Below are 15474 nucleotides of genomic sequence, written 5' to 3'. Positions count from 1 at the left end.
CCGGAGGAGAAAAGTGTGTCAGGAAAGTAAGAAGAGTATGAGACAGATGGAAGCACAGCAATGAGGAATGTGGGGGAAGAAGAGGGGGCACGCAGTATTTATCCCTGATACAGAAAGGATAGCATGTGGGGCCGGCTCCTTGTAACCTTGGTAACAGTGTAGAACCCTTTCCTGTGGAGCATGTCAGGGATTGTTAAAGTCTCTTGTCCTTTTATAGGCCACACACACACACACACACACACACACACACACACACACACACACACACACTCTCTCTCATGACTGAAAGGTTTGGCACACATGTATAAAACCTTCTGCTGCTTGGGGACCCTCAGTCAGCGTTGATGAGATGGAAAAGGGTTAATGGGAGAGAGGAGGAGACCCTCATGTTTATTTTGGGTTGCCCGCTTGAGTGCTGCTCCCCTTCCTCCTCTTTTCTTCCTCCTCAGTCTTTTGCCGTTGGCTCTCATAGTAAGCAGGATGGGTTTAAGGCCCTGTGTATGCAGTAGTAAGGCAGCGATGGCAGGTTCACGTGTCTCCTGCGGCACTAGACTAATAATTGATGCGAGCTGGCAGCTGGAGTGAGAGCCGTCGCTCCATTTCTGTGTGTGTTTGTACAGTTTGTGTGCACACACACTCTGTTTGGAGAATGAAGCTTAACATAATGATTTTTTTTGTAGCCTCTCTGCTCATTATGACATGCTGTGCCACCTTTAGTCGCTGTCACCTTGTATTTTTCCCCTTCTGTTCTCTGTTGTCACCCATCGTGCTCAACTTTATAACCTGCCAGAGTTTCCTTTTTCATCCCTACTATAGACCAGAGAGATGTCCAATAGTAGAGTGCACTGTAGCAGGTAGCATAATATGGCTGTTATAGCCCATCATATTTTCTTCTATGGTGTAGTATCGAAGAAAATGTGATGATGAATCCTTTTCTCTCTTCCCGTCTTCCTGAATGTGTAGATGAAGAACGTGGAGAGGACCGTGCTCGCCACCACAATGACAGACTGCTGGCTGGCCGGCTCGAACGTGAGCAGGAGAAAGTGCTCAGGTGGGGAAGTAATTCAGCTATTGATTTTTTTTATTTTATTATTTTTTTTTATTGTTAGTAACCCAGTTACTCATTAGTCATGAATCATGTTTAAACAAGTCTATTGGGCCACCTGCAGGTCTCTTCTTTAAACAATATTAAATTAAAATCGTAGCCTGTATATAAAGGGTGGAAGAATCAACTGTGTCACCTGTTGCTTTGTGACTTAAACTCTGTGGTTTTCACCACTTTGTGAGTTTGGTGCTACATGTGACCATATTTGCAGTGCAGAGTTCAAACTTATGAGCAAGCTCAGCTAACGAGCTGTATCCCGAACAGTCGACACAGACTCCTGCTAATTCCTGTGAAGGAACAAATAAGGGACTAGAATTTTTACTCACCAAAACTGGAGCACAGATTTAATTCCAGTAAAAATGCTAGTGAAGAGGTCCAGTTCAGCCACTCAGATTCGCTGATACAGCACAGAGCAGGTAGCCAGTTTGCATCCACCTGTCTGTCAAAGAAGTCATGTTCCTGTTAATGCAAAATTTTAAGCCTGAACAAAATCAAAATCTTACTGTGTACCGTTGTTATGAACGTGGTTAAAAATGTTTATGTAGCACACTGTAAACTGGTTTCTTTCTGCTGTAAAGTCGAATGCATTATGGGAGTCCACTGGGATTGACTCTTTTGGAGCTGTCCTTGAAACTGAAGTTTTTGGCATTTCCACTCTGCCTTCATTTCTCAGGGGTTGTCCCTTTATTAAACGGATTTTGTTTCCTTTTAGAGAGTCCAAGGAACTTGCAGAGTTTACTCAGATGCACCCTGCCCCACTATCTAGCGGCTTGACACCCAGTATGATGACATCCAGCCTCATGACCCCAAACCTTGTGGTCACTGGAGGGGCCGCTCTGGCAGGGGCAGGACGATGGCCTCCTGACCCCTCAACTTTGACCTCTCACTCGTGGATACCCCGGTCTGGAGCTCCCCCAGTCTGGCTCTCTGGCTCTCCATACAGTATGTAGATGTGCTTTTGTCTCACACTTTAGATTTTTCCTCAAACCCCTCGTAACATCGTTGAGGAACTCAGTTGTGTAACTGGCGATTTTAATAATTTTGTGCTTTATGTCAAGAGAAAAGTCAACAAAAGCTGAAATAATGAATCTTTTATTCAAGCTGCAGAAAATTAATAAAGACACATTGTTGATTGTGCTGCTTTTATTTTGACTGTTGTTTCAACATTTATTTATTTGTTTAGAGTAAACAATTATTTAACGGATTATTTGGAAGTAATCATACAGAAAGCCCTAGTTTACTTATTGTTTGCATTAAAAACAAAGTGGTAAACACATGTTACGTGTGTTACAGTCGCTTTGTTTGATGGAAACCTTACATGTTGGAGTTTTAAATAAGCTCCTTGAGCACTGAAGGAGACACCCAGATGTGGGACAGATAGCACAGCACGCCGTTAAAGGAATTAGCGGTTTTAACTCTGTATGCTTTTGCACTTTCAGAATCATTTCTATCTTACTGTCTGTCAGCGTTATAACACCTGGTGCTAAACGTAGAGCACACATGCTTTGTCTAGCTTTTCACACGTGGCTTTTCCTGATTGGTGTTGTCTGTCCGTCGAGCGGTTCAATCAGCAGCAGCCCCGTTGAGTCAAGTGCCGCAGACATTCCTGGTCTCTCCAGGACATTCCAGACCTCCTTCTTCCAACGCACACTGTCCAGAAATAACAGCACAGAGATGCAAACTCACTCACTCACGTGTATGCTTGCATAAGCATGTAAGGTTTAAAAACATGCAACACTGAGACACATGGTCATGCAAAGCTCCCAAAGGGCCTTCTCTGTCTAGACACGGAGGACAAAAAACCCCCAAAAACAAAATACTCTCTCAAGCAGCTAAATTCAGTGCACGCTCCCACATGTGATTCCATTATGCTTTCACTGCAAGTATAAATACTGAATGAAGAATAGCACTGGGTAAATGTTGGATTCAGTTTGGCTTCTGTTGACTTTCTCTTCTTTTCATCTGACGTTTTTCGCACTTCTGCCTCCATTTTTTTTCACCCTTTTATTCTCCCCCCCTCCTATTCAGGCCTGGGTCCCTCTTCACTCCACCAGACCCTCCCCCCAGGCTACCCACCCTCTCTGCCAGGCTCGATGCCCCCTCCCTACCAGTTTGCCAGAGATCCGCAGTCTGGACAGCTAATCGTCATCCAATCCGAACACCTGCCACACTATGGTAGGAAAGCTGTTGTCTTTGTAAAAGTGTCAGTGCAAGTTGGCTTCCGCCTTGCTCGAGCGAAAACAAAGGAGTACCACTTTTATACAGATAGATGTTACTGTTTGTACTTTCTGTAAACAAATGAAAATGGAAAATCACTCATGTTTCTCTGGCTTCATTTTATAAATTGCCATCAGCTGAGGCTATTCTTTGACCATAAGCCACCCTAAACCCTGTATCTGTGATCCTGTAGCAGTGCATTGTACTTCTTTTCCCCTTGTACATACTCAACTCAGTTTCAGTCGTTTTCCTTTACAGTTGAGTAACACCTAATGTGCATGGGGTAGTTATAGCAATGCAACAAGGCAACAGTTTTTATATTAAAACTACATCAGCTGGTTTCCTCAGTGCCCAAAAGCTACAAAAAGGACGTGGAGTATCACAGTAGTAAACAAACCCAAGTTCCAATAATTCTTTATCAAATTAAGAATATCCAAAAAAATCTTTTTGTAAATGGGGAAAAAACTGCTTTGTAAAAAGCAGAAACTTTGAATGGACATTTAATTTTACTTTCTCCTCATGGCTCTGGCTGCTGTTCTGCAGGTGGTGATGTACTGGAGCGTGGAGCCCCAGTGTGGTCGGGTGTGTACGGTACAACCAGCACTTTGCAGCATGCGGCCCAGCTGCAGCTCCTCTCTCAACAGCAAATCCTCCGACAACACGAGCTACTCATGATTCAGCAGCACACAGCGCAGGTCCTGGAGCTACAGAGGAATGCACAGATAGCTGTGAGTGAACTTTGTGCTGTTAAGCACCTTCATGTCAACAAACACCATATTTAAAGACATTTCCATGAATATTACACATTGTACAATCCAGCTGTATGTAGACATAAAGGCATAAACACAGCAAAACAATATTAGATTGGCTTGCAGTAGGGTTTTAGTTCCCTGCTTTGATTGCGCTTCCAAAAAGTAAAGATCAGTAAACAGCCATATCCTGCAGCTGCAAAAGAATACAGCCAGGAAAGTCTAAACAAAGCACATCCCACAATTCATATCCTGAGTCTGTCACATCATACACACACGGTGCGTGCGTCTGTCAGAAATATCTCCTCTCCTGTGTTGTAGGAGCGCCTAAAGGCCAGTGAGCACCGGCCAGAGATGGAAGACAAAGCAGACAAGCGTAACACTGACTCAAAGCCCAGACCCTCCTCAATTTCATCCCCGTCTCCCTCACCGGTGCTGCATCCCCGCAAACCTCCTCCTTCCTCTCGATCTCCAACCCCGTCGACATCGTCCCTAACCCCGCTGCCTCGGCTCCCCTCTCCAGTGATCACACTGAAGTCAGAGGAAGGTGGGCAGAGAGTACTGTCTCCGCCGAAGCCCCTGCCTCACCCGCCTTCACCCCGTTCAGCGTCTCCCCCCCCTTCCTCGCCACGGCGGCCTAAACAAGAGATGTCTGAAGAGGGGGAGGTGGGACAGAGGGAACAGAGAGAGGGGCAGAAACCGACCTCTGCACCCTTTCAAAGCATGTACGCCGGTGAGTCTGGAGCAACCTAACAAGTGTATAATGCAGCCATCTTTGCTTTTCATCATCATGTCAGCTAGAGTGGATACATAAGACTTTTATTTCACGGTAGTCCAAACATAAAGTGTCTTAAGCAATGAATTAATCAGACCTACCTCCTGATATCAGACAAATTTGCAGTTCTAACTTATATTTTTGTTTGCCTTTGTGACAGATCTCCCTCCAGGTTATCCTTACCAGTCCATCACGGCCCCATTTGGCTCACCTTTTCCTCCTTATCACATCCCAACACCCACAGGGGAAAATGCAGAAGCTGTCCCACCCCGTCGTGTCTGCTCTCCTGCTTTAGCTGCCCCTTTGCCCTCAGCCCATCTCCATTCAAGGCTTTTGGACACAGATATCATGCCTCAAAAGCTAGAGCAGTCAAAGTCGGCATCTTTCCTCAAACAGGAACCTGATGTGGAGCAGGGAAAGCTTGACATAACACCAGAGCCACTCGGACCTCTTCAGCAAAGCTGTAGTCCTGCCCAAGTCACCCAGGACAATGAAGACGACAGGGAACCCCCGAAGCCACAGCCTCAACCGTTACCTCTGCATGTCCCTAGTCCTCCACCACAACGAGCCAGAGGGCTGGAAATCAGGGAGGAAGAGAAGGAAGAAGGTCAAATCAAAATAGAAGTTTCAGCTTACTCATGTCTGACAGCATATTCTGAGCCTCCTACACTCACAGAAGCTGAACCTAAATCCAAGGTCATAAAGGATCCAGACCAAACACATTATGCAGAGTGCATCAGCACAGATTCAGACAGACAAGAACTGTCTCAGACATGTGCATCACTAGATCAAACCACCAGCGCTTCATGTGAACAGGAACAGCCAGACAGTCCAGTCATCTTGGATGCTCCGAGTCCAAAAGAAAGTCTGGTTGATCCTCCTCTCTATCCACTTCCTGCCCCTACCTCTCCACTTCCACTTGTCATCAGTTCAGAAGATCCCATGGCAGGGATGCTCGCCTTATTGACAGCTAGTGAGATCGTCCATCCTCTATCCATCACCCCACCTGCCCCAACACTCATACCACAGATTGAAAGCTGCAGCACTGCAGGACCTATGGAGATGGTGGCGCTGGAGGGGATGGCCCTGCTTAGCCAAATGGCTCAGCAAGAGTTAGAAAACAGCCATAAGGAGCAAGGTAAGCAGTTTCTAACAGATGTAATAAACAGCTATTTATATTTATGAACTCCTCTAATTTTAGTTTTTTCTGCATCCCATCCAGATGTGACATTAGAGGGTCTAGACTGTCTTCTTGAAGCAAGCAAACAAATCCTTCTGGAGGCCATAGAGAAACAATCCCACATTGATCTGCCCAGAACGCTGGACCCCAACAAGAAGTACAGCTGGCGGCAGAGGAAAGAGGAGCCGGTAAGATCAAGAAACGTGTGGCCCACAATTGAAAATGAGCCGGTTTAGGAAATGTTTCTCACCTCGTTGCCTCTTTTTGCAGCTGTACAGTAAACTGCCTCTGGATGTGTTGGACACAATGGAAGTGGAACTCCGTGTCCGCTTGGCTGAGCTGCAGAAGACTTATAAAGAGAAGCAGAGAGAGCTCAGCAAGCTCCAGAGACGCAGAGACAAGCGGTAATTTTTTTTTAACACTGCTTGCACACTTGCTGTAAGAGTCACTACTACGCGAAATAATCACAAAAGTGCGAAAAATGCTTCCATGCCTCCGCTCCTGGACTAACACACGCTTAAAATTGTTTTGTTGTGTCAGTGAGCGCCAGCTGCAGGAAGATGAGAGGCGCAGTCTGACCAGACGGGGTAGGGGGCGACCTAGAAAGAGGAAACACTTGGCCACACCTACCAAACTGGACAGCAGGCCTGGAAAGTGAGTGAACCCACAAATGTAATCTGCTGCTGGCTTTTGCCGTTTGTTCTCCTTTATGCATGCTTTTCTATATGCATATTCAGCAAAGGTGGATATTTCTGTCCCAGGGTGGGTAGGGCGGTGCAATACTCGGAGGATTCTGAAGCAGGGGAAGGACAAAGGAAGAAGTTCCGGGTGTCCAGAGAAGAAGAGGAGACAGAGGCAGGAAGTGGAGGCTTGAAAGTGAAAAAGAAGAAAAAGAAGAAGAGCTGGAATGACACGGAGCCATCTACCAGTCATCCGCTGGAGGTAGGCTACCTGGAAGTGTATTTTTTTTGGCAGTAGGGTAATGAGACTGGTCTCGTATAATTAATGATGAGTCTATGGTGATGGTCTTAGGTGCTAAAGGCAAAGCGCGGCCTCCTATGTGAGCAGGAGCAGCTGGCGTCAGACCTCGACAGAGCGCTCTCTCTCTCGCAGCTCGGCTCTCTCGGCGCATCACGCAAATTCACCTCCAGCACGAAATCGGAGAAGTCGAAGAGCAAGTCTGTGGAAAGTCGACTCAAGGAGAGAGGAATCCACTCCTCGGTCAAAGCAGGAAAACACAAGATGGCTTCCGAGGCTTCTGCTTCAGACGCTGCCCGGAAAGTGAAAGGTCAGAAGAAGACAGCTTTGTTCTCTCCCATGAGATCAGAGCTCAGCAGCTGCTCTAACAGTGAGTACCTGGAGACAAAAAGTAGCTTCATGTGTCTTTTCCCCAACTGTCAACACAGCCTGAGTTATAGAGTGACCTACTTTTAGCTAATGCTGATACAGTGTCACTTTTTATATAATTCATGGTTAGACTTGGAAAATTAAAAGTGCAGCACATACTCATGTTTTATGCCACTTACGTCATTTTACATTTGTCAGTCACTGGCTTCAGCACACAGAAAAGTGCTGTAGAGATGGGAGTTGGGTCTGAAGTGGTGGGAATTAGATTTGCATGTGCAAGACTTCCACAGATAAAGTGCATCAGAACCACTGAGAGCAATTTAAAGGTACACATGTGGATCAGTTTCTGGGTGACCTGCTTGGTCACTCACTAATCTTGTCTTTTTTTTTGTCTGGCAATGATTTGCTTTCTTGCATTTTCCCCCATTTTCTTGACACATGCTCGTTGGTTAGATGGTGTAGAAAGTTAGATTATCTGCGGCTGACTAGTTCCAGATATGCTGGGCTTTGCTGCATTAGTTTAGAAAATAAAACATTAATCTCTGTGAGGCTGTGATATTGAAACCAAGCGGAAACTCTCTTTGTGTCTGAGTCTTTGTTTCCATCCTCATGACCTCATGAATGATTAACCGCACTCTCTCCACACCAGACTCCGATTCAGAGGAGCACACTTCTGCTCGAGGGGGCTGGCCCCCTCTCTCAGGGACGCGCTCCCACGGCAGCCTGCCCAGGAAGAGGCGGTCTACTTCATCGCCGACATCCCTGCTATCCAGTGAGAAATCTCTGAAGAAGAAACACAAGCACTTATCCCTACTGCTGGAGGAAGCGGGCCTCAGCTCCTCTGACGACTCCTTCGACCAAGGTTACTGACCAAATCTTAGAGCTATTCGCCGCTTGCTGTCGAGTCAGACATCACTGTGTCTTAGAGCTTGTGTCTTAGTTTGGTCTTCACTAAGGCAGCTTTTTTTGGGTTTTTTTATTAAGACTGTGCTTTTGCTTGACGATCTCTACCTCTCTCGCTGCTGGCCTCTCTGCAGAGTTGCCATATTTTTTTAAAACAAATGTTTACTTATTTCTACGGTGTTTTTTAATGCCTGGATTGCAAACTGTTTTGTAGCATTTGTACATTGAACATTTTGTGAATTGTGAATTTTTCGCCCCCTCATAAAATTGTATTGCAGTTTGACATCTATAAGCTTTATTAAAGGTGTTGATTTGATTGCTACAGAATGCAAAGCGCCGTGGTCCTTGTGTCTGCTTCATCTGTCTGTCCGTCTCTGTCAGTACGTCCAGCTGCCCAAGTGCACCTCACACATCCTTTGAAGTGCTTTGTTCGTCAAATATCCCTGTGGATAGCTGGAAAATGGCTGTTCTGCTTAAGGGTTCACACTTGGAAAGCTAGAAGATGAATTCAGAGCACACAGAGCCCAGTCTGTTTGGACAGATAATTTCCTTGCTGCGCTTTTAAACGGTCATAAAATAGATGTGTAATGCTAGTGTTAGTTGTCGTGCTTCACTTTTGTTTTTAGACTAACGCTTCTTGAGCATGTGGCCTGGTGTTTGACGTTTTTGGGGGAAAAATGACCCAAGAGTGATTTTGGGATATTTGGACAATAGAGCTCCTCCTGTGTGTCTACTAAACCTTCAAATAACCCTTTTCCCTTTACGTTGCTGTCTCCGACACCTTGCTCTGTCCTCTCACCTTTGACCCCCACCCCCATCCCCTTCCTGCCCTACTCATGATGCTTTTAAGTGTCTCAGCCTGTTCCATGTGCTTGTGCTGCTGCTACTGCGACATTACAGAAGCTTGGCGAGGACTAGCGCAGCCTTGAGCCTACACTACCGCGCCATGGCCATTCTGCGCTGTGGCTAAAGCTTTGCTTAAGCTATACTGGGCTAAGGCCAGGCTACGTTACGGCTAGGCTCTCGCCGCTGCGCTGCCCTGCCCCACCCTGTCTGAGGCCACACCCCTGTCACCTGCTCTGTAAGTAGGATGTGCCCCTCCCTCAATTTTATTATTGACTAACATGGACTATGCTGAAATTGAAATGCCTACAGAGAATATTAACTTTTTGGGGGGGAGGGGTTTGTTTTTTTTTTTGTTTGTTTTTTATTGTTCACACAATTTGGAGCTCTAGCGGTAGCCATGGTTACCCCCACCTACCAAGTTAATGTCTACTGATGGCTTGTAAAAGTTTAAAGAGACACATTTGGTGTTGGTTTGGAACAGAGGATATAACCATGGATAATTAAACCACATAAGGGGCCTCACAGGGCTGTCCTCTCAGTGCCTGCTTGTCCTAACGTCTGTCTGCTACTGTTAACGCACCGTGGATTCACAGTACAACATGTGCACCAGATTTGGTTCCTAAAAGTAACTGTTAGAGCCTCGAAACAAGTCTTTAAATGTTTTCATTCTTGTCTCGAGCTGCAGTGAAAGTAAACTGTACAATTAATTGGGGTTAAAGCCTAAAAACCCTGCAGTGACCGGCAGGTATGCTCCAGGGAAACCTGACAGCACAGTCACCTCTGATTCTTCTTAGAACTGAGGCTTTGAACACAAAAATCCAGAACCACTTGATTTTCAGCCTAGTGATGAGTTTCCTTTCCCTAACATTTTTTTTATAGTTCTGTGCTTTAGCATCACTTAAATCCCAAAGTTATAGCCTTTTAATAATTTTACAGCTCTTAAATGTACTGTGTATCCACCCTCCATGTTAACACTAACCCCCTCTGTTCATGAACTGCTAACTGCCAGCTACATGCAGCTAACAGCCACTATGCTACACTCTGAGTGTGTGTGTCTCTTTGTGTGCTCTTCTGGCTTGTCAGAGGAGGAGGAGCAGCTTTTATTTTATTTCCATGATGTTTTTGAGTGTTTTTATTTTTCCAATAATAAATAATATCCCAGTCAGCTCACGCGGGTCTTACTGACTTTGTGGGGACCTTAATCTGTTTCACCACTTACATTATGGGGACATAACTACTTAATGGGACCTCATGATGCAATGAATACATTTGAAAGTAAAGTGATGTTTTCAGGATAGGTTTAGGTTGGGATTAGGTTCAGGCAAGCTACAGCTAAGGTTATACGAGATTTCCAGTGTAAGTCAATATAACGTCCTCTGAAATCAGCTGTGGTGTGTGTGTGTGTGTGTGTGTGGGGCTCAGATGCATGTTTATGGTTGATTTTTCTTGCTGTTGCTTTCTCGTGCAGCTTTACATAAAGGCGGGCTGCGGCAGTTCAGACAGTGGATCTCCTCTCTCTCCACTGTTGTTTCTCTCCCGCCTACACGTGTGTGTGTGTTTATGTGTACTTGTGTAGACACATAGTTAAAGATCCGGGCTGCTGCAATAGCGGTGTTATTTCTTTTGTTAATTAGCCCTCTCTGTGGTGCACTCTCTCTGCAACAGTAGGAAGCGATCTGACCTTTGGTCCAGACCTCCTGCCGTGAACACATTTGTCTCTGAGCTGGAAATCTTTTCTCTGATGCAGAAACCTCCGAGGACGAGGAAGAGTCGGATTCAGACAACGACCCCGGTTGTGAGGAGAGCGGGCTGGGTCTGCTGGCCAGGTTTGCGGCGAGTGCGCTCCCTGTCAGCTCGGCCTCTTTGAGCCTCCACCACGACAGCAAACACTGCAGCAGGCAAAGCACTCTGGGTAAAAGATCTTACACACAAATGAGCTGTGAACTGATGTGCCTTCTCTCTCCTTTTGTTTTAATGCAGACAGACCCGGTTCACTCTGCTTAAACTGATTTCACACATTCCCCCGATGGCCTTTAACTCTATTGTGGTTTTTTTGTGGTTGAGCAGATTCACCACCTGAGCATTCGTTCAGGATTTTCTTATTGATTGAAAGTTAAATTTTAATTCATTTCTAATTGTCACAGCAAGGGTGTGTGTAACGATTCACCCTTGAATTATGTATTAGTTTCAAACTGATCAATACTCCTATTCACAGAGTTATTGATTTCAGGCAATCTACCACTTCAGTTCGTTAATGACTGGATGTTTATGGGAGGAGTCTAGTTTTATGCATGTGCGAGAGATACATAGGAAGAGTTTTTACCATCATATGACCCTCTCCTCACCTCCTACAGGTTCAACAGAGTGCGAGTGGTCAGACTCTGGCTCGGACGTGCGGTTAAGGAAGTTCCCTTCTCTGCTGCACGGAAAACGCTCCGCCCCCGAGCTCCCCCTTTTGCCACCAGCGACCCGCCGCGTTGACCAGAGTAGCCCCACCAAGCGAGACGAGGCGCTGCAAGTCAAACGCAAACCTCTGCCCAAATTACGCCCTACGCCTCGCTCACCCCGGAGATTTAGTTTAGACCTCGCCAGCAGCTCTGGGTTCGGAGGTTTCAGCGAGGATGAGGGCTGGAACCGCCGACGCAGCGAGAGGATTTTTCTCCACGATGCCACGGTTTCAGCCTCCACCCCTTCCACCAGTCAGAGCTCCTCGTCCTCCTCCACCAGCTCAGCCCCACCGCTCACACCGAAGGCCGTCTCCAGACCGAAGCCCACTCAGCCCAGCAGAGACGGGAAAGACGTGGTGAAAGTATGTCAAGAAGTCACTGAGCTGTTACCGGCTCAGACTGAACAGCAAAATCACACCTTTTCCCCCTCTCTTCTCACTCCACATCTTTTCTACTATCTTTTCGCCCCCTTGTTCAGACTCCTGCTCCCTCGCATCCTTTTTTCTATTGCAATGTTTGCTAGTGTGTGTGTTTAGGAGTGTATGTCAGAGCGCCAGCAGGGTTTCCTTTACTTCAGTCATTGCAGCACTCCCCTGCTGTCTGTGGCGTGTTGCTGACAAGAAAGGACGACTGCAGGCGGCTTGGATGCACCCCTCCCCTCCGTGTGTGTGTGTGTGTGTGTGTGTGTGTGTACACAATGTGATTCTGCCCAACAGAGCCTCGGTGACATAATTTATTCATATGCATGTTTTTAACTGTGTTGTAAAAACAGAAAAAGAAGCTGAAGGACTCTCCTCTGCCTGTGAGCCCGTCCACTCTGTGCAGTCCAGTCACAGACAGCCCTGCACCGCTGAGCCTCAGCCTGGCACGTAAGAGTCAACCAAAACCCAAGACCAAAGCCAGAGAGGTCAGTATGATGATAAATTTGCTGCAAAGATGCAAACTTAATTATGCTGACAAGGACAAAGCCAGATCTTTAAAGTTATTGGACCTAATAGTGCAAAAGGTACTTTGAGGCTTGGCGTGTGTGTGTGTGTGTGTGTGTGTGTGTGTGTGTGTGTGTGTGTGTGTACAGTATCAAAAGGTCTTCAGAAACAAACTAATAGCTTGTGTTGGATTTAACACTTTTGTTTTGTTACTGAGGGGAAAGAGTAAACCTAATTGTGTGATTTCTGCCAAAGTGTTGTATTTCTCACCATCTGCCGCCAGACAAAACTTGAGTTTGCCTTGGAAAAGGAAGCAGAAGTGTGTGCAGGGCTCTTTGTGCTGGTGGAGATCGTTTATTCGACAGCATAAGTGTTGTAATATGCTACTGTTTGTGTGTGAAAAGTTCATTTGTGGTGTGTCAGCCTGGTGATTTGGTGGAGTGCCACAAGTCAACATTAAGTAGAAAAGCCACTGTGTCGCAGGGGGAATCACTCTTGTTCCACAATAATTTGATTGTAAGGAAAATAACATCATCACGGTTTTTTGGGAATCTAATCAAATCTGCTTGTTTTTTTTTTTTTTTTTTTTTTTTTTTTTGATCTTTAAGTTTATTGACTTTTATATTACAGAACAAGCAAAGAATAATAGTACAGTTAACATGAGATTTATATTAAAGAACATAGTCCCCAAAATAAACAAATATAAATTAAAAGGAACAACAACAATAATAATAATAATAAAAATAAATAAATAATAAAATAAAACAAAACCGATGCACAGCATGGGTAAAACAAACAGGACGCGAACGAAAAATAAAAACAACAAAAACAAAGAAACGGTCAACAAAGAAAACAACAGCAAAAAAAAAAAAAAAAAAAAAAGAAAACCACACACACACAAAGAAACCCAAAACTCAGCACCAAGTATCACCCTCTAAATTAATTCCCTTCATAATGTCTCAGAAACTCAGTTAAAGGTAACCATATTTCTTCAAAATCTGCTCCCTTTCCTCTGACAATATAAGTAAGTCGTTCTAATACAATACATGATGCCATCTCCTTCACCCACATATGACTTGAGGGTACATCCACTTTCTTCCAATACAAAGATATTAAGCGCCTAGCTTGCAGGAGGCCAAAGTCAATTAACTTTAGCTGTCTGGTGCTAAAGTCACAGTTCTTTGGATATATACCCAACACACACATTTTTGCTTCAACGGGTATATTTACTCCAACAATCTTAGATAAAGTTTGCGTGATTAATTTCCAGTACTGTTGTAATTTTGGACAGCTCCATACACAGTGGAGCAGAGTGCCCCTCTCGTCTAAACATTTACTGCAGCTATCTGGGATGACAGGCGACCAGCGATTCAGTTTGACTGGGGTTATGTAAGTCCTCATCAACCACTTATATTGGAGGAGTTTCATCCTTGTATTAATTGATTGCCTTTGGGCTTTCAAACATGCAGTTTCCCAGTCCACCTCGTGTATCTCCTCTTGGATGTCAGCCCTCCATGCGTCCAACTTGTCAGTGGCAGAATCCCCATCATGCGTTAACAGAGCTGTATAAACTGAAGAGATATGACCTCTGCCCACTGGCTTTTGAAGTATGACATTCTCCAAGTGTGATAATGGTGGCTCAGATACAATCCGTTTATATTTTGACATAATGAAATGTTTAACTTGTAGATATTTAAAAAAATGTTTTTTGGGGATGCAGTATATTCGGCATAGCTGATCAAATGTAAGAAGGTTGCCATCCTTATAAAGATCTGCCACCCTCTGTACACCTTTATCTGCCCAGATTTTGAAACCCCCATCCACTCTTCCTGCTTTAAAACATGTGTTGCCCCAAATAGGTGAAAAACGAGAGATAGAAGACTTATCTCCCATATACTGATGGGCCCTATACCAAACATCTATTGTGTTTTTTAAAAAAGGGTTATTTGTCATTTTTTTTAAATTGCTCGGGCTCGCAGAATATAAATACAGATTTAACTGAAGATTTGTTACTGATGTTTGTTCAATTTGTAACCAGGCCGGGGGTGTCTCAGTGGAAAAGTAGAACATGGCTGAGCGCAGTTGTGCAGACCAGTAATACAGTCTAAGATTAGGGAGTTGTAACCCCCCTCTTTCATATGGTAGGTACAACAAGCGAAGTCTTAGTCTAGGTTTTTTATTATTCCAAATAAATCTATTAAAGATACCGTTTAGTTTATCAAAGAATTCTTTTGGAAGAGGCAGAGGAAGTGACTGGAAGAGATATAAAAATTTGGGCAATATATTCATTTTAATCATGTTTATACGGCCAATCACTGATATGGGCATTGTCATCCATTTATTTAGAGATTCCTCCACTTCACTAATCAGAGGATCATAGTTTGTTGCTACAATGGTATCAATGTCCGGGGTGATTTTAACTCCAAGATACACAAATCCTTCTTTTGCATTAATAAATGGGGTTTGTATAATAGGATTTAGCCTTTCATCCTTGTTCAGAAATAGGATTGAGGATTTTGAGTCGTTTATGTTATAGCCAGAGAATTGTCCGAATAACTCCATTTGTTGCATTAATTTTGGTATACTAACAGACAGCCTAGTCAGAAACACTATCAGGTCATCAGCATACAGAGCCAATCTATGCTCCTGATCTCCTAACTGGACACCAAATATGTCAGTTCTCATTCTAATTGTCATTGCCAGGGGTTCTATAGCCAAGATAAATAGCATTGGAGATAATGGACACCCCTGTCGAGTGGAACGCTCCAATGTAATAGGGTTCGAAACTATGTTATTTGTTAAAACACTAGCTTTGGGGTTTGTATACAAAAGTTTAACCCATTTGAGAAAATTGTTTCCAAATCCATATCTTGGGAGAGCAGCAAATAAATATGACCACTCTATCCTGTCAAAAGCTTGACGAGCGTCAAGTGATAACAATGCTGTATCTTTAGCATCAAATTTCTCGTGAATTATATT

At 44.5% G+C, this 15474-nt stretch overlaps 1 protein-coding gene across 3 annotated transcripts in view; it reads left to right on the top strand.

Moving 5' to 3' along the window:
• The window catches only part of tnrc18 (trinucleotide repeat containing 18), a 50543-nt gene that overhangs the window by 22260 nt on the left and 12809 nt on the right, over positions 1–15474 (top strand). For all 3 annotated transcript variants that reach the window (XM_080904455.1, XM_080904453.1, XM_080904454.1), the window contains exons 6-20: positions 964–1051; positions 1818–2047; positions 3134–3280; positions 3866–4050; positions 4393–4804; positions 5007–5984; positions 6069–6214; positions 6297–6430; positions 6567–6680; positions 6788–6968; positions 7059–7374; positions 8023–8235; positions 10870–11034; positions 11477–11931; positions 12342–12476. In XM_080904455.1, the coding sequence (XP_080760581.1) occupies positions 964–1051; positions 1818–2047; positions 3134–3280; positions 3866–4050; positions 4393–4804; positions 5007–5984; positions 6069–6214; positions 6297–6430; positions 6567–6680; positions 6788–6968; positions 7059–7374; positions 8023–8235; positions 10870–11034; positions 11477–11931; positions 12342–12476 (3899 nt within the window). The remainder of the gene's footprint in view (positions 1–963; positions 1052–1817; positions 2048–3133; positions 3281–3865; positions 4051–4392; positions 4805–5006; positions 5985–6068; positions 6215–6296; positions 6431–6566; positions 6681–6787; positions 6969–7058; positions 7375–8022; positions 8236–10869; positions 11035–11476; positions 11932–12341; positions 12477–15474) is intronic.

The sequence above is a fragment of the Rhamphochromis sp. 'chilingali' genome, assembly GCF_963969265.1.
Source record: "Rhamphochromis sp. 'chilingali' genome assembly, chromosome: 15".
NCBI lineage: Eukaryota > Metazoa > Chordata > Actinopteri > Cichliformes > Cichlidae > Rhamphochromis > Rhamphochromis sp. 'chilingali'.
The sequence above is the reverse complement of the archived record's forward strand: the minus strand, read 5'-3'. Positions and strand labels throughout refer to the sequence as shown.